Below are 23069 nucleotides of genomic sequence, written 5' to 3' on the forward strand. Positions count from 1 at the left end.
AGAATATCTATTAGAATCTCTTTTCAGCTATTTAAGCTGCCCTATCTCCTCTGTTGAATTGGACCACATGGGTCAGCTTTTGTTCTCAAGCTGTGTGAGTGAGTCTTGACCACCCATGACCCTTTATCAGTTTATTGAGTTGTTTCTTTGCCTGAATTTCATTGAGCAGATGCTGGCCACCACAGAACAGAAACCCCTCAAGAACAATATTTTTAAGATGCTCTGACCCCATACTCTAGTCATCACACTTTTGCCCCTGTTAAAGTCACTCACATCATTTCTGTGCCCTTTTTCTCCAGTTTCTAAATCATGCACTTTGAGGACAAAATGTTGCCCTACAACATCATGTGAATCATGTTGAGGTGCATTTTTTCGGTGAAAGGTACTATTGGAATTATATATTCATTCATTCAGAATCATTTATTATTGTTTTCAAGGGATCATTTCCTTCCTGTCGATTTCGTCATACTGTGCTGGAAAAAAACAGCATGTTTGTTAGGTTCCCTGCACTTATGGCATGAATTCAGATATCAATGTAATAATTTTAACTTAAATATTCAGAGAAGGAAGCCAAGCTGAGCACATCCTCATCAAGAATGCAGAGGAAATACTGCCCTCATTTTCACACAGTATTTCATGCAGACCCACACCTACACATTGCTGCACATGTAGGCCCAGGAATCCATTGGCTAAACAGTCCTGAATAACCCCTAACTTCCAATATGAATATCAGCTCTATAAAGACACACGAAAATATTAAATACAAGTGCATCAACTATAGAAACACATTCATTCAACATTCAGTCAAACCTATTTCAGGGAGGTCAATTAATGATTAATAGGTTGAATGAAGGTACATACATTACATACAAAAATTAAATAAAGGTACATACATTTCATCTTGATTTGTTGGATGATTTCAATCAGCTCCATTTCTGTTGGCATGTAACCCATAGTCCGCATGCAGCCTGCAATATCTTTGTAGTGGATGAAGCCGTCTGCATCATAGTCAAACTCTTTAAAGGCTTCTTGCAGCTCTAAAACAAACACATGCAAATTATAGTAGCACATTTTTAAAAGAATTAATCACACCCGAATAAATGAAGGACAATGCATTGTCACCTTGATAACTTGTCTCTGTTTTACTAATTATTGTTGACAGAATTACATCCATACAATCAATAACATTAAGTTTTGTTGACTTAATAGATTTGATTTAAAAGCAGTCTAAAAAACATCAATCATTGACATGAGTCATAAAGAAGAATGATTTCATCAGGAAAAGAATATCAATAAGTTTGATAAAGCCCAACGATGACAAGTAATTTATCATGTGTCTGCATCACAATTATACCAAGAGTATCTTACCATCCAACTCCTCTGGCATCAGTTCTCTCTCCTTTGCAGCAGAGAAAAGAACATCAATTAAATCACTCCAATAAAGAGAATGATGTTGAATCAGGATAGCTTTAAAACAAATTACGCTCAGAAATTCTGTGGTAATAATCCGTTTCTGACTGCCAAATTAGAACAACATGTATATCATGTCAACACAGCTGATGTTGAGTGTAAACTGTGATTGAATGTGACCCAGCAACATATCCATCAAATGTGTTAAATGACACGGTATCCTTTACTGCTATATACACATGCACAAAGGTTACTGCAGTATCCAGGGGGGACTTAGTATAAGCTTAGTCTCTCTGCATACAAATACACACCCACACAACCATTCAACAATATGTTGCACAAGCCTTGCACTGCTCCACTGCTTTTTCTTCTCCTTTTGGCTTTTCGCTTCAGGGGTCGCCACAGCGAATCAACCTTCTCCATCTAACCCTATTCTCTGTATCCTCCTCTCTCACACCAACTAACTTCATATCCTCTGTCATCCACAAATCTTCTCTTTGGTCTTCCTCGAGACCTCCTGCCTGGCAGCTCCAATTCCAGCATCCGTCTATCAAAATATTCACTATCCCTCCTTTGTACATGACTGAACCATCTCAGTCTGGCTTCTCTGACCTTCTCTCCAAACATCTACCATGTGCTGTTCCTCTGATAGACTCACTCCTGATCCTATCCATCCTGATTATTCCCAAAGAGAACCTTAGCATCTTCGTCTCAACAACCTCCAGCTCTGCCTCTTTTTGTCATTGGAACTGTTTCTAGGCCATACAGCATTGCTAGTCTCACCACTGTCTTGTACACCTGTCACTCTGGCTGATAGTCTTCTATCACATAGTACCCCTGACATTGTTCTCCACCCATTCAAACCTGCTATAACCCATCTTTCACCTCTTTTCCACACTCTCTATTGCTCTGGACTGTTGATCTAGACTAGCATCTCTAGATTTTCCTCAACGTGTTCTCTGCTCTCATTATAGATCACAGTGTCATCTGCAAATATCATGGTCCATGGAGATTTCTGTCTAACCTTATCCGTCAGCCTGCCCATCACCATTGCAAACAAGAAGGGGCTCAGAACTGATCCCTGATGGAGTCCCACCTCTACCCTGAACTTCTCTGTTATCTCTACAGTACACCTCACCACTGTCTCACAGCTAACATACATGTCCTGCACCAGTCTAACATACTTCTCTGCCACTCCAGATTTCCACATACAACACCCAAGGCCCCCCTTGGCATCCCGTCAATTGCTTTTCTAGGTCTACAAAAACCCACTTCTGGCCTTCTCTGTACTTCTCTATTAGCATTCTCAAAGCAAATACTGCATCTGTAGTACCCCTAGCCATGAAACCATACCGCTGTTCACAAATGCCTACTTCTGCTTCCAGTCTCATTTCCACTACTCTTTCCCATAACTTCATTGTATGGCTCATCAACGTTATGAGATGAGATGAGATGAGAACAACCTTATTCATCCCGTAGGAAATTGTTTATTGTTATTGTGTGTTATCCCTCTATAGTTGCCGCAATTCTTCACATCCCCCTTATTCTTAAAAATGGGCACCATCACACTTCATCTCCATTCGTCAGGCGTCTTCTCACTCTCTAAGATCTTGTTGAATAATCGAGTCAGAAACTCTACCACGGCCCCTCCTAGACATTTCCACACCTCCACAAGTATATCATCAGGAGCAACTGCCTCTCCGCTCTTCATCCTCTTCTATGTCATCCTCACTTCCCTTTTACTTATCTGTGCTACTTTGCGGTCACCTCTTCTACCCTTGCCTCTCTTTCATTTCCCACATTCAGCAGCTCTTCAAAGTACTCTTTCCATCTTCCCATCACTCTTCCAGCATCTGTCATTACGTTTTCCTCTATATCTTTAATCACCCGGACCTGTTGTACATTCTCTCCATCATTATTTCTCTTTTTTACCAACCTGTATAGATCATTCTCACCCTCCTTTCTGTCTATCTAAGCATACAAGTCATCGCACGCCCTGTTTTGCCTTTGCTACCTCTATCGTTAGCTGTTGTATCTCCCTGTACTCCTGTCTGCTCTCTTCAGTCCTCTTCAGTCCTCTCAGTATTCCACTTATTCTTTGCCAACCAGTTTCTCTGTATGTACTCCTGCACTTCCTGATTCCACCACCAAATCTTCCTTATCTACTTTCCTTCCAGATGACACACCAAGTACTCTCCTACCTGTCTTCCTGATAACAATGGCTGTAGTCATCTGGAGACCCTCCCTGACCACCCAGAGCCTTTCTCAGCTCCTCCCTGAAAACCATACAACACTCCTCCCTTTTCAGCTTCCACCACTTTGTCCTCTGTGCTGCCTTTGTCCTCTTGATCTTCCTTATCACCAGAATCATCCTAAAAACCACCATCCTAAGCTGTCTGGTTACACTCTCATCCACAACTACTTTGCTGTCACTGATCTCTTTCACGTTACCTCATCTATACAAGATGTAGTCTACCTGCTTGCTCCTACCTCTGCTCTTATAAGTTACCCTATGTTCCTGTCTTTTCTGGAAAAAAGTGTTCACTACAGCCATTTCCATCCTTTTTGCAAAAGGTACCACCATCCGTCCCTCTGCATTCATATCCTGTATACCAAATCTGTCCATCACTTCTTCATCCCCTCAATTGCCTGCATCAACATACCCATAAGAGTCTGACCCGATTACCACTCTCTCATCTCTGGGGATATTCTGCATCACTTCATCTACTTCATTCTAGAATTTCTCCTTCTCTTCAATCTCACATCCCACCTGCGGGGCATAGCCACTCATAACATTGAGCATAACACTTTCAATTTCCAATTTCAGACTCATAAGTCTATTCTTAAGACATTCTTTTAACCTCCAGAACGTTCGTAACAAACTCATCCTTCAAGATAACTCCCTCTCCATTTCCCTCCTTGTCAGTACCATGATAGTAAGACTTAAAGCCTGCTCCTAAGCTACTAGCCTTACTACCATTCCACCTGGTCTCCTGGACACACAATATATCCACCTCCCTTCTCTGCATCATGTCGACCAACTGTCTACCTTTTCCTGTCATAGTCCCAATATTCAAAGTCCCTACTCTCAGTCCAAGACTTTTGCCTTTCCTCTTCTCTCTCTGCTTCAGAACACGCCTTCCTCCTCTTCTCCTTTGACCTACAGTAGCCCAGTTTCCATTGGTTCCCTGTAGGTCATTGGTACCAACGGTGATCGTTGTTAACCCTGGCCTCGACCGATCCAGTTTGATCTGGCTGTTGTGTTTGATTCACATGTTTGGTTTTGCCAAAAGTTTTACACTGGATGCCCCTCCTGATGCAATCCTCTGCACTTATCTGGCTTTGGACTGGCTCAGCGAGACACTGGCCGGTGGCCCCCCTGAATGGTTCAGGGAGACACCGGCCCGTGCTGCCCTGAGGCTGCGTTGTTTAAAGACATATAACAATCAACAATTAGACCGACCTGAACAATTTGCAACTGGCTTGAGTGTGAAATATTCAGCATTTTCCACACGGTATTAACATTTGTACAGGGTGACTCCCTCTCCCTCCTACTGTTTCTCAAATACAATGCATTTTCAGAGAAGTTGATACAAAGCTAAAAGTCAGAAATTAAATCTCTACTCAGTCTTTGAACATAACATTGTGTTATTTAGATGTAAGAGGAACTATACTAAGCAAATGATAAATATAATACATTTTCAAAGAAGTTGATATATGGCTAGAAGCCAGAAATTAAATCTCTACTCACTCTCTGAACATCACATTGTGATATTTAGATGTAAGAGGAACTAAACTAAGCAAAATGATTATAATTTCACCGGCAGCAAAACTAATTTGCTTTCCATATGCAATAGTATGAAAATGTATACATAAAGGTTTCAAATGTATAAGTAGTGCTGTTTCATATAGATTCATAAAGTGTTCTGACAAACTATAATTACACTCCAGTGGTTGATAAAGACTCATTTGCATATGTGTAAACATTTGCAGAATTTAATTGAATATTTAAGACTGCAACAAATGATAGGTCATTCTCATATTAGATGAATAAATATAGAGAAACCAATGGGACAACAAATTTAATGAACTGTATGCTTGAAATCATAATAGCATAATAAGTGTCCTTACCCAAGGGCTCTCAAATTACCTAGGATTTCTCTGCAAAACTTTATAAAACTTAAAACAAAACATGCTAACTCACTCAATGTAAGAGCAAGTTAGCTGTTGATATTTCGCAACAGAGCAAAGTTCAAATACACCACAGGCAAAAAAAATCTATGAGATTAGTGTCACTAGCTCGGCACAAGCCTATGGAGCATGGAAAAGCATAGATTATTGCCAGAGTAAGAGTAAATTTTGCTGTGTGCATACTTGTTTCTTACTTTTAATGCATGAAGAAGAAAACGTTATGAATGAAAGTAATTTAAAAGCTGTCAATAAAGACACATTATCAAGAAATTATGTTTTTCAAATTGCACGTTTAGCTTTATTTTATCAAATTTCAGAGTAATTATTTTCCCCCCTTGGCTCACAACTTTTAAATGCACAATAAAAGTACAAAGTGTTTGTGAGTGGTAGTGTGAACTGAATTTTAAGTTGCTTTACACTCATGAATGATATTAAAAGGATTACCCACCTTTGTTTATATGAGTTGTATCTAAATTTCTGACTTCAAATTCTTAGGAATTTGAATAATGGTCTGGTCAATTTTACTTTTTAATGACTATTTAGGGCCACTTCTTTAAAGCTGGAGTGAGAGATAAAAAGGCAAAACAGATGTGTAGTGATAGAGAGCAGTAAAAAGAGAAGTGCCATATTTGTTTACTAATATATGTTGATGCTCCAGGTGGCTAATATATAAATCACACCAGTTCATCCTATTCAAGTGTAACTATGGCTTCAAAAGGAGAAGGGTCACTGTATGGTGTATTTGTAAGCTGCCCTGTATTGCAAACATTTCTTATTTACTGTGATTATTTTCTGTGTAATAATTACCCACAGAGTCCAAACACTAGTCCGATGCCCAAGACACAATTATGCTGAGAATTTCCTGACCGGATATAGCGGTTCACCTCAAACACTAAATCTTTGTAAGATTTACATATACATTTCAATAATTTTAAAAAAGAAAAAGTATAAATTGCTGGGTGAGAAGCACTGCCCTCTAGCATGTAAAGCACCCTTCAGTCCTCAAGGGCATAGTTAGATAGCAAGGTCAACACATTAATTAGATTTTTCTACCATCCAGAAAGGATTAGACTGCATGCCATGCTGACTCTCAATTCATCTGTCAGAACAAGCCCATTAACAATTAATTTCATTCTGTCTGCTTTCACTTGGCCCATTGAGCATCCTCCTGCTTTGTAGGTATGATGCATGAATACACAAAAAGTAGCTGAACATGTACACACAATCACATTTGGCTTATCAAAAGGACTGAAGTTGCAGTTTATACTGTAAAGACATGCATAAAGATATTCCCACACCCAATTTTACCTCATATCTGATTGTCTGTCATCCATTGTGGCTGAATCTGACATGTAAAGGCATCAATTGCTTTTCTGCTGGTACTTGTCTCACCCAGCGGCTTCTTCGATCTAATGCAAACTGACAGTAAACTTTGCTACGGGAGTTATTAGTACATGTGTTGATGTAGGGGTGGAGGACTGTGCAAGATGGATAGTCTTCCCTCCTCATGCAGTTTTGAGTCAGCCACTAAAACACTGCAGGGTATCTTGTCACAAAGTGCTACCTGGCAACAATCCCATTATAAATCCATGAGGCAGTCATAGGGTGAGAAGCCATTCAATCATTACAAGTGAGGTTATAATCCATTAAATCATGGTGATGCGACCTAGCAGTCCTCAGGAACTCACAGCCAGATTGAAATATTTTCTATTTCTTATTCATTTGCTTTAGTACAGGGAAAGGAAGGATTGTAGATTTGGCTTTTTCATTCATTGAGCAAAGACTGGTGATCCAATGATAAAAATCCTCACCAGCCATTTCTTATTGAAATATTGTCGCTTGCAAAATGAACAAATGTTTTAAATTCATATGTCAGATGAAATCTCACTACAGACTACATAAACAATTAGAAAAAAATATCACATAAACTTTGCATCTATTGAATTATTTATTACTAAAGATAATATGCAAGGGATGAATTTTTATTTGCTTATGCAAACTTTATTCTCCACATTCTCCTACAGACCCAAGGATGTTAGGTTGGGTTTGGTCTGGGGGCTTTAAGTTTGGCACCTGTGGATTAAATAAATTGATTGATAATATAATTATTTAGAGACACATTAAAACCAGAATATGATACTGTAGACACCATCTGTCTGGACTCGCTATGTACTTGCTTTCTGCCATTTACCACATAACTTCAGTTAAATGTCTGATGATGAATAAATCATTTTGTTTGAGAACAGGGTTGAAAATCCCTCGGGGAATGAATTTGGATTTCACTGTGTCTTATTGGTAAACAAATCATTCTGTAGTCAGTCACATTCGCATCTTGGATCTGATCCACATCCACTTGTATCTGCAGGCAAAGTCTCCCGCCACACTCAAAAGGGTTAGTGGATCATACTGTCGTTCCATGGCTGCTTGGAAATTTATTGCAAAAAAATAATAATTTTGCCAAAATAAATCCCAATTTGTTTTTATAATTGTTGAATCCCCTCCATGAGGTGCTACCCTACTGTGGTGAAGGGGTTTGCGTGTCCCAGTGATACTCGGAGCTATGTTGTTGGGAGCTTTATGCCCCTGGAAGGGGTGGCCGGACTCTCCCTTAGAGATAGAGTGAGAAATTCGGTCATCCATGGGGAGCTCGGAGTAGAGCCGCTGCTCTTCTGCACCGAGAGTAGCCAGATGAGATGGCCCTGGACTCTGGTCAGGATGCCTGAGCATCCATGTCCATCATGGTAGGAGACCACGGGGAAGATCCAGGACACGCTGGAGAGACTGTGTCTCCAAGCTGGCCTGGGATCACCTTGTGGTCCCGCCAAGAGGAGCTGGACCATGTGGCTGGGGAGTGGGAGGTCCGGGCCTCACTGCTCTGGCTGATGCCTCCGCGACCCAACTCCGGATAAGCAGGGTAATATGGATGGATGGATGGATGGATGAACTTTTTCATCCAACTTTTTCATTGCATCTCACTAGTTTAGCTTCAGGGTACTAACCAGTGATGTCCCTTGATGGGTATCTTCCTGGCAGAACTGTTTTGTTTCAGAAGATGTAGTTGTTCCCAAAATTTCATAACAAGATAATGATAATGTGACCTGTTTTTTTTTTATTTCAGTGTTTTTCAAGTTTTCAAACATTTCATTTTTTGAGCAACCAACGCTTCACTTCACGCAATGGGATAACAAGCAGCGTTTATATTTGAATTGAAAAAGGCCCCCAGATGTCAGTTCAATATTGGTCTGTTGTGTATGAACAACCACTTTATTACTGTTTTTTAAACTGTCATCTAATTGGTCTGTGTTATGCAGTTATGACAAAATACACTTAATCTACTAGATTTCTTTAAGATTAAATGTGCCAAAGGAACCATGATTTTATAACTTATTCCAATGCATTACTCAGAAGAAATTTTCAGAATGATGCTGTCATATTTTTAATCTTTTATCAAAATAACAAAGATATTATTTACTGAAAGAGACCCCCCCCCAGAAAAATCTTCTTTCACAGTGTATTACACAGAATTCAATAACAAATAAGGCATCAGCAGGTTTCGTTGTAATGTAATTATTTACATTTTAATACCTTTACAACATCTACTATTTCAATTAAAGTTGGCTATGTGTGGCCCTACATGCACCCCCTCTTCTTCCCCAACGACATCCGGGGTTTGACTGCTGTTCCTTAACCCTGACTACAGGATAAGGGATATAGAAGATGATAGTATTTTGGTTAACCTAAGCTCATATTTATCCTTTACATAAGATTCTAAGACCTTCAAGACCATCATTTTAAGTCACCGTTTTTTTTTTTTATTGTTAGCCCCCAAATGGCAGTGGAAAAGGACTTTAAGTAAGTAAAACTTGTATTGTAACAAGGTGATGACATCATGTATGTGTCGGTTGTTGAACTGGCCTGTCCAAAGAGTTTATTGAGGTAGGAGATGTAGGCAGCAGCGACTGCTGAGCTGTTGCTGAGGCTTCTTTTACTTCGGTGACGAGACTCTTCACCTGCAACCTTCCCCTGAGCCGAGGAACCCTGCGACTTTGAGCTGTAAAGAGTGCATTTTTTGAGAGGTGTCACTATTATAGCCAGACCTAGAATTTTTCCTTATGATTGATTTCAACAAAAACACAGAACTGAGAAAATAAATGTTCATCAATCTTTCCAGAAAACATATTGCTGATCTCAAATTAATTGATTACGGGGAGAAAACATGGCATTCCAATTGGATCACATCATTTTTGATTTCAGCAACCAGAGATAGGAAGAAAACATTTCTCAAAGAGTCAAATGTCAAGTTTTGTATCTGATGAATAAATAAATCTTTCAAATTGTGTGCATAAATCCATACAACCTTTTGTCATATTACTTCATGTTAATTACATATAAGCAATGAAATAACCAGAATTTCTTTGAGAGGCTGAGCTGAAGAGCCTTGTTTTTGAATCTTCCATTCACTGGTGATCTGGTCGCTGCACCTCTCCCACCTCTTGGAGACATGCTAGCAGAGAAAGAAATTGAAATTAGTCAACTAAATATGCCCATGGTATGTTGTGACAGACACGAAGACAATTTGATATCAAATATATGAACATTTTGAACATAGTCAGCATTACAGCCATGGGCAAAAGTTTTGGAATGACACTGTCACGACTCCTCGAATCCCCAGTCCAGCTTCACTACAATCACAGCAGTTATCAATCCGATCCAGTTCCCCAGAGTTCTACTTGTCTCTCAGGATTCAATCAACTCCAGCACGACGATTATCCTCCGCACCTGGAGGCCACACTGCACCTGAAAGGACTTCAGCTAATCAGCCAATGTATTTAAGTTGGACTCAAAGTTTCAGTCCTTGTCTGGTCTCATTTGAAGAAGGAGTTTATGTTGTCTTTGACTCCTTTGTATGGAAACGCTCCAGCTTGAGAACATTAAACCAACCTGGAAATCTACTAACCTGCGTCTGTGCTCCTGGGGGATAGCGTAACAGAAGACCAGACCGGGTATGGAGCCCACAAACTCTCCAGCACCTCAGTTCATCCATGCTGCTCTGGTGGCCAGCTTGGCCACTTACTCCGGCTCCCCAGAAAGCTGTAAGGGCTTTCTTCTCCAATGTACGCTGATGTTTGAGATGCAGCCTGCTTGGTTCCTCATGGAGAGGTCGAAAATTGCCTGCATAATCTCCCTCCTGTCGGGCAGCGCGCTCCAGTGGAGGCAATTTGGAATTCCCCGGGCAAGGTGACAGACACGGTTCAGCACTTCATGGAAGTCTTCAGCATCCCAGAAGGTTTGGCATCTCACTTATTCCTGGGTGCCCTGTACCTGGTGTTGAGTGTGCAGAGGTGAGGAGAGAGGCCTGGTTGGTTTGGGGTAAGTAGGTACGGTTTGCAGGGATGTTGGGTGGTGCTGGGTCGGACACCGATGCGTCCTGGATTTCCTCCTCCAGGCTTCACTGGATGGGGCTCACGAGCTAACTGTCAGGCAGAATTTTCTTTGGTTCTTCAGGGGCATTTTCAAGTGAGTGAATACGTGAAAGAGAATTCTGCTCGGCCCTCAGACACCTGCTTCACAGGCCCTGGAAGGTCTACCACCGCCACAGTGCCATCCCTAAACCTGCCGGATCAAGCAGATGAGGCCATGGAGGTGGATACCCTTTGTCACCCACAGAGAGACGCAGACGCCTGGACAACCACCTCTACTGTGGAGAGAAGGGTCACCTGATCTCATGCTGTCCCACAAGACCTCAAAGACCCATAGTGACCGCAGGGAATTCCCCTGACATCCATTTAAAACCGTTGATTTTCACAGCCCAGCTTTACGTGTCTGACGCTACCAAATCCTGAACAAGGCAACCCTCAAGTTCCAATATCCTCTGCTGTGGTTCCACAATATTCTCCATACTAGATCTCTGGAGCGCCTATAACCTGGTGCGCATCAGAAAAGGAGATGTGTGGAAAACTGCCTTCCTAACCCATCACTTGGAGTAAAAGGTCATGCCATATGGCCAAGCCAATGCCCCTTCCATGTTCCAAGGCTTCATGAATGAAATATTCCGAGACTTCCTCTAGAATTTTGTGGTTCACATAGATGACCTCCTGATCCACACCCCAGATCTATCCAGCCACGTCACCAAGGTCCTCACCAGCTGTTTCTCAAGGAATGCAAATTGATCCCCGTGAAGGGAGTTCCTACAGCACCGGAGACAGCAGAAGCCCTCTTCACCCGGGTCTTCCAGAACTTTGGACTGCCGGAGGACATCATCTCTGATCGAGGACCACAGTTCATATCGAGGTTTTGGCGAGCCTTCCTTTGCCTTCTGGGGGTGACCGTGAGCTTGTCGCCTGGTTCCAACCCCCAGACCAATGGACAAACGGAACGCAAGAGCAAAGAGGTATGCCGCTACCTCCAAACTTACTGCCAGCGCCACCCTGCAAACTGGAGTCTATTCTTTCCCTGGGCAGAATATGCTCAGCATTCCCTCCAGCAGCCAACCACCGGGTTGACACCATTCCAGTGGGTGCCCTGCCACCGACCACCCATGTTTCCTTGGATCTTCAGAAGTCCCTGCAGTCGATCAGTGGTTCAAGGCGAGTGAGTGTGGGCAAGACCCCACTGACATTTGCAAGGGGCTCGCCGCTGTGCTGATGCCCATCGAGTACAGGCCCCTACCTATGCAGTGGGGCAGAAAGTGTGGCTCTCGACACGGGGTCTTCGGATGAAACACCCCGCCAAGAAACTCAGGCGGAGAGATATGTCTCCATCTCCCAACTGGTCCCGCCTTTCTTGCCCTTGCGCCTCCTGAGGTGCGTTATCGGAATGGTTCCCAGGCCTGCCCAACCAGTTGCCACAGACCCTACAAGCTCCTTGTGGAACAACCGAGCTTCTGCCTGGTCCACACCACGATGCCGGCTTGAGCAACCTTTGATTCCCTGTACTGGAGAAACTCACTTGCCCTGGTGACCTTGAACTCCTCAGTAAGGGTGTTAATTGGTAGGCTCAGTCACCCTTCAGGACTAGAGACCTGGATTTCTCCGGCTTAAAGTGCATGCATGCCCTGGAGGATTCATCCTGGAACTGACGCAGTTATTACAGTCAGGTTGTCCATAAATGCTCTGATGGGGGGCCCAGATCCCGGACTTGGTTGTGGGCACTCTGCCTTGGCTATGAACATGTTAGTAAAGTCTGCCGAGCCAAAGAGTATCACTGAAATGGTACATCCAGGGTCTTTCAACTTCAGACCCCCTCACCCAGGCAACCTGGCAGGGAGTGATCAGTTTCCAACCTGTGTCCAAGAAGCGCTCATTCACTCTTTATCCCTCTGGATGCCTTCTCAGCCTCTGACGCTGAACAGATGGCTCTCCTTTTGCATGCCCCTGTGATGCCCAGGAGACTGTAGGCCCTGCAAAGCCCCTTCCCCTGACCTCAATGAGCAAGCATTGTGCATGCCACCCCCTGTTGTGGCAGTCTTCCACCAGCTCAGCATGCTCTTCCTCTTCTGCTGGCTTCCTCCATTCTCTCCTCCCAGGGCACAGTCAGCTCTAGCATGATGACCTGCTTCGAGGACTCTGAATGTAGGACGATGTCTGGTCTTAGGCTGGTTTCTACAATGCCCTCAGGGAACCTCAGCTGTTTGCAGAGGTCCACCCTTAGCTGCCAGTCCTTTGCAGTTCCTAGAAGTCCTGGTTGGGGAGGAGGTTGTTCCCCGGCTCTGAATGTCACACCCTGCCTCTGTGGCTGGAAGCGCTTACTGTGGTCAATGGCAGAGTGGATGGACTCAGCAATTTCCTTAAGCACCTGGTCATGGCGCCAACAATAGCGGCCTTCTCCAAGTGCTTTCGGACAGCTGCTAAGAATGTGCTCAAGAGTTCCCCTTCCCTGGCACAATGTGCATGATAGAGTTTCAACCTTGCCCCATAGAAAGAGGTTTGATGGGCTGGGCAAGACATAGACCGACTGGATGAAGAATTTCATATGGAGTGGTTCAGCCTTCCACAACTCCGTCCATGAGACCACATCAATCATGTTACGTTTCACCTTCAGCTCCCACCTGAGTATGAAATTCACCCAGTGTTTCATGTGTCTCTGTTCAAACCTTGTGACACACCTAAATCGTCATCCTCTGCAGTGCCTCCTGGACGAGGGTCCCATCTACGCAGTCTGACAGATCCTCCAATCTAGACGCCACAGGGGTCACCTTGAGTACCTGGTCTACTGGGATGGGTACGGGCTACAGGAACGCTCCTGGGCATGCTGGACCCAGCGCAGCTGGAGGAGTTCCATAGTGCCCATCCTGGTCAGCCTGCTCTGCGTCTCCGCGGTCGTCCCCCTCGCCATATGCCCTCGTCCATGGAGGCTGAAGGGGGGGGATAATGTCGGGGGGCGGACTCACGCAGGGAACCACACCAACAGGGCTGGAATCCGATCGGATCTCTTTATTTAGGCAGGCAGGGTCCCACAATTCTCCGGCCCTGGGACCTCCTGTCGCTTCTTCTTCTCGAATTCCCCGGGCAGAGCGTGCCGCTGCTCTTTATGAAGCTGGGTGATTAGCGGCAGCTGGCGCTGATCCTCAATTGGACCCAGCCGTGTCTCCTCTCGGCTGCCGAGAGGAGATCCTGACAGATACTGTCACAACGCCTTGAATCCCCAGTCCAGCTTCACTACAATCAATGCAATTATCGGTCCAGTTCCCCAGAGATCTAATTGTTTCAGGATTCAATCAACTCCAGCATGGCGATTATCCTCGGCACCTGGAAGCCACGCTGCACCTGAAAGGACTTCTGCTAATCAGCCAGTGTATTTAAGTTGGACTCTAAGTTTCAGTCGTTGTCTGGTCTCATTTGAAGGAGTTTGTTGTCTTTGGAGCAGTTCCATACAAAGAAGAGTCAAATTGAGAACATTAAACCAACCTGCAAATCTACTAACCTGTGTCTGTGCTCCGGGGGGGTGGGGGTGTAACAGACTTTCAGAGTCTGTTCCTTCAGGGTTTTTAGGTATTTGCCAGATGTTTCTATGGTTGTGTCATTCTCAAAACTTTTGGCCATGACTGTAGATGTGAGAATTTTCAGATATGATTCATGGACAGAGTTAGTAATTAGGTTTGAGTGAACCTTTCATATAGATGTATCTTATATGATCTCAAATTATGTTGCAATTCCCGGTTTTTTTGTATTTGCTATATTTTAGGAATAATTGTAATTCAGAAGTCTTGTCAAAATCTTCACTTGAAGAGGTGTTAACCCGAAAGGCTTTTCTTCAGAACTGAAGAAACTCAGGTTCAGTTGCCACAATAAGGATCTTGACAAGAATTCCTGGTCTGGATGACTGAGAACCTCCACAAACATTTCAGAAGTTTAGTTACTTTTTTTTTTTTAACTTTCTTAGAGGGATAATGGACTTTCAGTGTTAGATCTCACTCACCTGGCTGCAGAATTTGGTCTACTATCTGGTCCTCCTTTTGTGCTTTTTGCAGACATTCTGCTGGAAGATAAGCATAAGTGAAACTAAAGCAAGTTCAAGGAAACAGTTTACTTTTAGTAGTCTAGTCATGATTGGGCAGATTTTTATTTGCTTATCCTTTTGGAAGTGTTCTATGCATCAAATCGATTCATTTGATATCTACAATTAAAAATTAACACACTTGATAGAAATGACTAAAGTAAATAAATGAAATCCAAAAATAGCAACAGAGCGCGAGACCTCAATATCCATCCATTGTTATCGTTTATCCTGGGGATGCTGGAGTCTATCCCAGCTGCCATCAGGCACAAGCCAGGGTACACCCTGGACTGGTCGCCAATTATTCACAGGGCCACATACGGAGACAAACAACCATTCAGCCTCTCATTCAAACACAAGGGCAAATTTCACATTTCTTTCCAATTAACCTTCTGCATGTTTTTTGACTGTGGGAGGAAACTGGAGGAAAACCAGAAGAACTAACCACTCACCGCCATGCCGCATACGTCAATATTATAACAGTTAATTATATATAGGTAATAGTCCATACCCGATTGTTAGTTGGCGCCCAAATGAATCTGGGCATAATGGTTACCTGAATTCTCCAAAAGCGGAAGTAAATTAACAAAATCCTTAAATGAGACCCAACCAGCAAATATAAATGGAAAATGTTAAGCTGTCTACAGCATCTTAAAGAGGATGCAGCCACAGACAAAGCATTTTGTTATCAACTGTACCCAGGAGAAGCCATTAACTCAGTAACAGTAACAGACAGTAACACAGTAACAAACTCAAGGTCATCATCATACCATATGTTCCTGGCGTTTCAAGAAAACTCAGAAGGGTTTTCAAAAACACAGAATAAAAGTACACTTCAAACCCCATAATGCCCTGACGCAAAGACACACTGGCACAAGACTGAAAATGTGACGTATGCTGACACAAGCACTGACAATTGTCATGACATCAACATTGGTGAGACAAAACAAGCTTTGCACCTACATCTGAAGGATGAGGGCCATTCCTTTCAAAACAGCAACGTCCACATTCTGGCCAGAGAAGACAGGTGGTTAGAGTGAGGAATCGAAGAAAACATCTTCATCAAAATGGAAGAAAAACGTCTCTGAACAGAGGAAGGGGCCTTCAGGAAACTTTCACCCCAATATAATCCCATACTGAGATCGATTCCACGCCTGGTCGCAGGGACCAGGCCCATCTGCACCCTCCAAACCACCCAGAAAGATCCGTCACCGAAACCAGACCTTAGTAACTTCCACCTGAGCCTCAGTCCATGTGATCCAGCAGGTTTCTCTCCTCATTCGGAGAATGTTGAATGTCAAATATTAATTCAGGTTTGTTCCCACCTAATGACATTCTCATTAACACAACAACCCCCTGAGGGTTCGATCTTGTTTCCACAAAACAACTCTTCCATTTATAAAACAAGTAATCGCAACTTGGACCAGCCCCCCAACCCTGGTGGCTATATTCAGATACTCCCCAAAGTCTATTTGAATGAAGAAGCCTCTCAGATAAGAGGTGAAATGTCTTCAAGGGAAGAAAATCAAGTCTAGTTGCCATGAGAAGAAGATTTTGACAAGGGGTAAACAAAAGATTTTTGATAAAATGATCTGGATTTAATATCAGATAAAATCTTTACTATTACACATGCCTATCTTACCCTGAATTAAAACCATATTTGAAATACAAGTAAAAAGACAAATAAAACTGTTAATGATATTCCATGTTTTATCTTGTGGAAGGAAAGGACAAACTTATGGCTGTCCGTTAGAAAGGTTATTCAATCATGGACTTCTGTAATCATGGCAGTCAGCGACTGCTGATAAATGGCAATATTTGGCATTGCTCTGATATACATAACATCTTACTCCACCATCATGCATGCCATAAAGATTGTGTGATGACAGATACCCGAGATTTGCCACACAGCACAATGGCAGTAATAAGAGATATGAAAACCAGCTACTCTGTAAATTACAGAGAACCATCCAATAGGCCTCGGCTGGCTTTACTATATACTATATACTATATACTATATACCGGGGGGGGGGGGGGGGGGTTACATGTAGATTGTTTATATTGCGACTATAATAATAAATGTGAATCCACTTTATTAGCAGCTTCCTTGTTACATTGTGCCAACAACATAACATGAGTATAATGAAGGCTTCATTGCCTCATTCCCGCATTTTATGCAGAGCAGCTTCTCTGTGGGAATCACCTGTTATGATAAATCCACATTTCAAGTAGAACTCCTGCTATTGTATGTTAAAATCTTTCTTTCTCTTGGAAGCTGTGGGCTCTTCTTCTGTCTCTTCACCAGACCTTTTCCTCTTTGAAAAGAAACTTTCCGTCTGACGTCTGTTTTTTACTCATTTTGCTGGCTTGTGGGTGACATTTTTGGCGCTCAAGTGACCAAGATGAAACCACCGATTCTAGTCATTTTCCAAAATAACATATTTTTCAAAATAAAAATTGCTCATTGGTATGCCTACCACACGCCGCACCACTTTCTCACAGCTAGCATACATGTCCTGCACCAGTATAACATACTTCTCTGCCACTCCAGATTTCCTCATACATTACCCAAGAGACTCTCTTGGCACCCTATCATATGCTTTTTCAAGGTCTACAAAAACACACTGCAGCTTCCTCTGACCTTTTTCTGTACTTCTCTATTAGCATTCTCAAAGCAAATACTGCATCTGTAGTACTCTCTCTAGGCACAAAGCCAAACTGCTATTCACAATTGCCGACTTATGCTATCAGTCTAGCTTCTACTACTCTTTCCCACAACTTCATTGTATGGCTCATCAACTTTATCCCTCTATTGTTGCTGCAATTCTGCACACCCCCCTTATTTTCAAAGATGGGCACCCTAACACTTCGTCTCCATTCTTCAGGCATCTTCTCACCCTCTAAGATCCTCTCTAAGAAACTCTACCACTTCCTCTCTTAGACACTTCCACTCCTCCACAGGTATATCATCAGGACCAACTGCCTTTCCACTCTTCATCCTCTGCAATGTCTTCCTCACTTCACTTTTACTACTCTCTGCTACTTTGTGGTCAATAATAGTCATATCTTTTGCCTCTCTTTCATTTTCCTCTTTCACTAGCTTTTTAAAGGACTCTTTCCATCTTCCCATCACTCTTCTAGCATCTGTCAATACATTTCTGTCTTTATCCTTAATTACCCAGACCTGCTGTACATCCTTTCCCTCTCTTTCTCTCTGTTTTGCCAGCCTGTATAGATCATTCTCTCCCTCCTTACTGTCCAACTGAGCATACAAGCCATGTTGTATCTCCCTGTACTCCTGTCTGTTCTCTTCAGTCCCCTCAGTGTCCCGCTTCTTCTTTGGAAACCGCTCTTCCGTATATACTCTTACACTTCCACATTCCACCACCAGGTCTCCTTGTCTACTTTCCTTCTAGATGATACACCAAGTACCTGTCTCCCTGATCACATGAACTGTAGTTGTACATTCATCTGTAAGCTTTCTGTGACTACCCAGAGTCTTTCTCAACTCCTCCCTGAAAACCATACAACACTCCTCCCTTTTCAGCTTCCACCACTTTGTCCTCTGTGCTGCCTTTGTCCTCTTGATCTTCCTTATCACCAGAGTAATCCCAAAAACAACCACCCTATGCTGTCTGGCCACGCTCTCACCTACGACTACTTTGCAGTCACCGATCTCTTTCAGGTTACCTCGTCTATACAAGATGTATTCTACCTGCGTGCTCCTACCTCAGTTCTCATAAGTTACTCTATGTTCCTGTCTTTTCTGGAGGAGAATGTTCACTACAGCAATTTCCATCCTTTTTTTCCAAAATCTAATACCATCTGTCCCTCTGCGTCCCTATCCTTCATACCAAATCTGCTGATCACTTCTTCATCCCCTCTATTGCCTGTACCAACATGTCCATTGAAGTCTGCACTAATTACTACTCTCTCATCTCTGGGGATATTCTGCATCACTTCATCTACTTCATTCCAGAACTTCTCCTTCTCCTTCTCCTAAATCTCACATCCCATCTGTGGGGCATAGCCACTAATAACAATGAGCATCACACCTTCAATTTCCAATTTCAGACTCATAAATCTTACATTCTTTTCAGCTCCAGAATGTTTGTAACCATCTTCTCCTTCAAGATAACTCCTACTCCATTTCTCTTCTTGTCAGTACCATGATAGTACAACTTAAAGCCTGCTCCTCAGCTCCTAGCCTTACTACTATTACAACTGGTCTCCTGGATACAAAGTATATCCACTTTCCTTCTCTGCATCATGTTGACCGACTCGACCTTTTCCTGTCATAGTCCTAATATTCAAAGTCCGTAGTGTCAGTCCCAGACTCTTGCTTTTCTCTTCTCTCTCTACTTCTAAACAAGCCTTCCTCCTCTCCTTCTTTGACCTATAGTAGCCCAGTTTCCATTGTTTTCCTGTAGGTCATCAGTACCAATGGCAGTCGTTGTTAACCCAGTCCTCGACCAATCTGGTATGATCTGGTTATTATATTTGATTTGCATGCTTGGTTTTGGCAAAAGTTTTACACCATCTGCCCTTCCTGATGCTCCCCTCTGCATTTCTCCGTGCTTTGGACCGGCTCAGGGAGACACTGGGCCGTGTCACCCTGAGGCTGCATTTGTATTGCAGTTATCACTACAAAAGTATATTACATGAAAGTAGCGCAGTTGTATTTAATCCATTGAGAGGTGTACATGAATTGAAAAAAAGAGTATTTCATAAATTCACAACCTCAAATAATACCTTGATGTACCAAGCATTCACGTCCAACTCTCTCACGCAGACTATGACCGAAAAAATCAGCATGACTTATGGGCAAGCCTGAGTTTCTGTAGCTCTGGTCTCACGTTGCATGAAAAACTACTCTTTCTTCAGTGAGTACAACTCTCACAAGGGTAAACAAACCCAGACATGCCCACATGAACACGGACACAAACACACACACATACACACACACATGTTTATTTGCATGCCATTTTTCAGTTCTGTGTAGCCTTCACTATCTTCCAAAGTGCTCTATTGTTCACAATCAGTGGGCAATTCAAGATCTTAATCAGGCTAATGCAAGTAAATAAAATGTTGGGACAGGGCTTGAACAGAGTTCATGACATGGGAACTGTGATGCTCATGCTTGAATAGACTGGCTTCGAGTGTTTGGGGTTAAACTCTGATTAGAAATTCTAAATGCATTCTTACAAGAGGTACTGGAGTGAAGGGTACTGAGAATCAATGCATATGTTGTACATGAAATCGCAACGTTGAACAAAAAGATAAAACAGGCGAGATTTCAATCTTGTTCCAGCAAGGCACACAGTATTTTCAATCTCCTTTAAAAGTATTTGGTTCTTTTTATGGCTCTGCATCAGGAAATGCGCAGTGTACACAATGTACAATCATGCTGATTATTTCCGAAGATATCTAAAGCCTCTTGCTAATCTCAGGGCTTTGTAAACAGATGGATTGGAGAGGATGTCGCTTGAAGCACTCTCAGTCTCATGGGCTGGAGATTCAATGCTGCTGTAGTTACATTTATAATGAAAGTAATTCAGATTTTGCTCAATTTCTAACTGACATTTGCACCTGCCTCTTGGACATAACTGAGTGCTCTTGCTCAAAAGGCATTATTACTACTTGTTTTCCAATAGTAAACACTCATGTCTATTATTTGTGGCAGTTTAGTTAGAATAAAAAATAATATCGACTGAAGTAGGTCCTGACAGAGGAGAAGAATTATTCACACTGAAGCTAAACTTCTTTTGTCAAAAACTAAAAACATCACATCATCAATAACAAAAAAAAATACCGAGATCAATCAGAGAAGTGGTTAATTTTGGGATGACTTTATAAGTCTTTACAGAATCCGTTTTTTTTACATTTATTTTAATCTATTTAAGGGGCAAAAATAGAAATAATGAAAAAATTAAATATGATTATTTTTTATTCAGGTAGAAATTAATTGTATCTATACAGGCTGGTTTTGCCATAGTGATCCCAAATCATTTAGAGTAGTGCAAGGGTTATACTTTGGCCTCACAACATAAAGGGGTCAATTCCGACCTCTTTCTGTGTGGAGTTTGCATGTTCTCCCCGTGTCTACGTAGATTTACAAAAATATGCAGCAGGTTAATTGGAAAAAAATTGGGAAAATTGCCCTGGATGTATGAGTGAGTGAATGTTGTCTGTCTTTGTGGCCCTGCAATTGACTGGCGAGGGTCCAGAGTGTACCCCGCCCCCTATCCGATCACAGCTGCGATAGGCTCCGGCACTTCCTGCAACCCTGAGTGCAGAATAAGCGGTAGAAGATGGATGGATAGTTTAAAATATATCACTAAATGAATGAGGTTATTGGTCAATTTATTATGACGGGTATTATGACTCAGTGATTTCCTGCTTCTTTCACTGTAACTTTTATAAAGCATTTGCATAATGTTGAATATTCTGATGTCAAAAGTCTTATAAGGGGCTATACATTGTTGAAAAGCATGGCGCAGATTTAATCATGCAAACTACCACAGACTTGCTGAGGTATAAAGATTTTGGAACCAACTCATTACTTATATCCCTGTTTATATGATCAAAGAAATGAATCAACAACAAAAAAAAAGACTGATAGCGAATATATAATTCAAATGAAATAGATATATGCAGAGGCATACTAAATCTGAGAGAAAAACACAAATTTGGTCTCCATTCAAGTGAGGCGAAACCTTTCCTTCTCTCCTCTCATTTTTCTTATAGCCTTGTAGTCCAGTCAGAAAACAATCAATCCCCGCAAATGAAACCAGCCTATGTCTAATCCATAACCACTCCACAGTAATATACTCGGATGTGGCAATCCTTTTTTCACCTATTTTAACAACTTCCCAACACCTCCTTCTCCCTCCCCCCCCACACCCATTTGGTGTCATGGCTCTAAAATGAAATAATCACCTTTAGTGTCATAACAGAGGCAGATATTTTGATATTTTATTCACAGTGTCGTTATTGTCTAATTATAACCTTTTATTCATGGAGGCCAGACTGCTTAATGACACAGCAGATGTGGTGTGGAAAGAATCGGTTGGTGTGTTTGCACTGCAGCATGCAAACAGAGGCCTATATACACAACTAAAACAAATACATTGACCATCTGTTGTATTAAATGGCAAAATATTCTGAGTGCCATTATGATAAATTAAAGACGACACTCTGAGGTGTCACTGGATCGTAAGCAAAACTCATGTTCTGCAAAATACTTCCAACAAATAGAACATATCCGATTCCTATTGTTTTGAATGACCAATTATCACAAAGAAAAACAAGAAACCAAACAATACATCATTACTGAAATGAAATATTTAATCCTACCTTCACCAGGCACAATAAGAAAGTGTAAAAGATAAATGCGTCCTTTCTTTGACTGTGTTGATAAATATATGTGTATGAAGGGTTTCACATCTGAGGATTACACAATGAGAGGTGATTATCTAGGTAAGTATGACTGGATTAGAGCTATATGTGACTACTGTTGTCCTGCAGAACAAAAAGGGCAGTCATATACTTCCTATACCTGACACTGTCTGTATTCTGATAATTTTTACCTTCCTTTTCATGCTACCTTTACAGACCTGTTTTTTTATATTGAATAGTGATTCAATTACTTTCAAAACTAGTATCTCAAAATGCAGCAGATAGTTAAAAACTCTTTTTGTGTGTTTTTTTCTACAGTGCCCAATATAGCTGTCAGTTTAGTTATTTAATTCATATATGGCATCATAATTTCCACAACTCCATTCTTGGCACTTTTTTCCTGTGTTTGGTCCAGGTTCAAATTTTGATGAAACTGCTAAAAAGCAGTTAAAAAAAGCAATAAAAGGACCACTAAGCTTGGACAAAGTTAGTATAGATATTACAATCATTGGCACGAAAGCATTTATTTGCCAATTAGCTGCTTTGTACTATATTGTAATGAGCCTGCGGAAGTA

General features: G+C 41.9%; 1 protein-coding gene across 2 annotated transcripts in view; it reads right to left on the reverse strand.

Moving 5' to 3' along the window:
• LOC147228678 (calcium-binding protein 2-like) overlaps window positions 1-22571 on the reverse strand; it is a 30377-nt gene extending 7806 nt beyond the window's left edge. The window contains exons 1-6 of one of the 2 annotated variants that reach the window (XM_086156809.1): window positions 22453-22571; window positions 15019-15075; window positions 10007-10105; window positions 9517-9652; window positions 1369-1399; window positions 894-1037 (exon numbers count right to left, since the gene is read on the reverse strand). In XM_086156809.1, the coding sequence (XP_086012935.1) occupies window positions 894-1037; window positions 1369-1399; window positions 9517-9652; window positions 10007-10105; window positions 15019-15074 (466 nt within the window). In that variant the 5' untranslated portion in view covers window position 15075; window positions 22453-22571. Of the gene's footprint in view, window positions 1-893; window positions 1038-1368; window positions 1400-9516; window positions 9653-10006; window positions 10106-15018; window positions 15079-22452 lie in introns of both variants that reach the window. The other variant, XM_086156810.1, reaches the window with a different exon arrangement.
• Window positions 22572-23069: the final 498 nt, after the last annotated feature.

Source organism: Fistularia commersonii, chromosome 12, assembly GCF_037954325.1.
Source record: "Fistularia commersonii isolate RoL2024-O1a breed Wild chromosome 12, RoL_Fcom_v1.0, whole genome shotgun sequence".
NCBI lineage: Eukaryota > Metazoa > Chordata > Actinopteri > Syngnathiformes > Fistulariidae > Fistularia > Fistularia commersonii.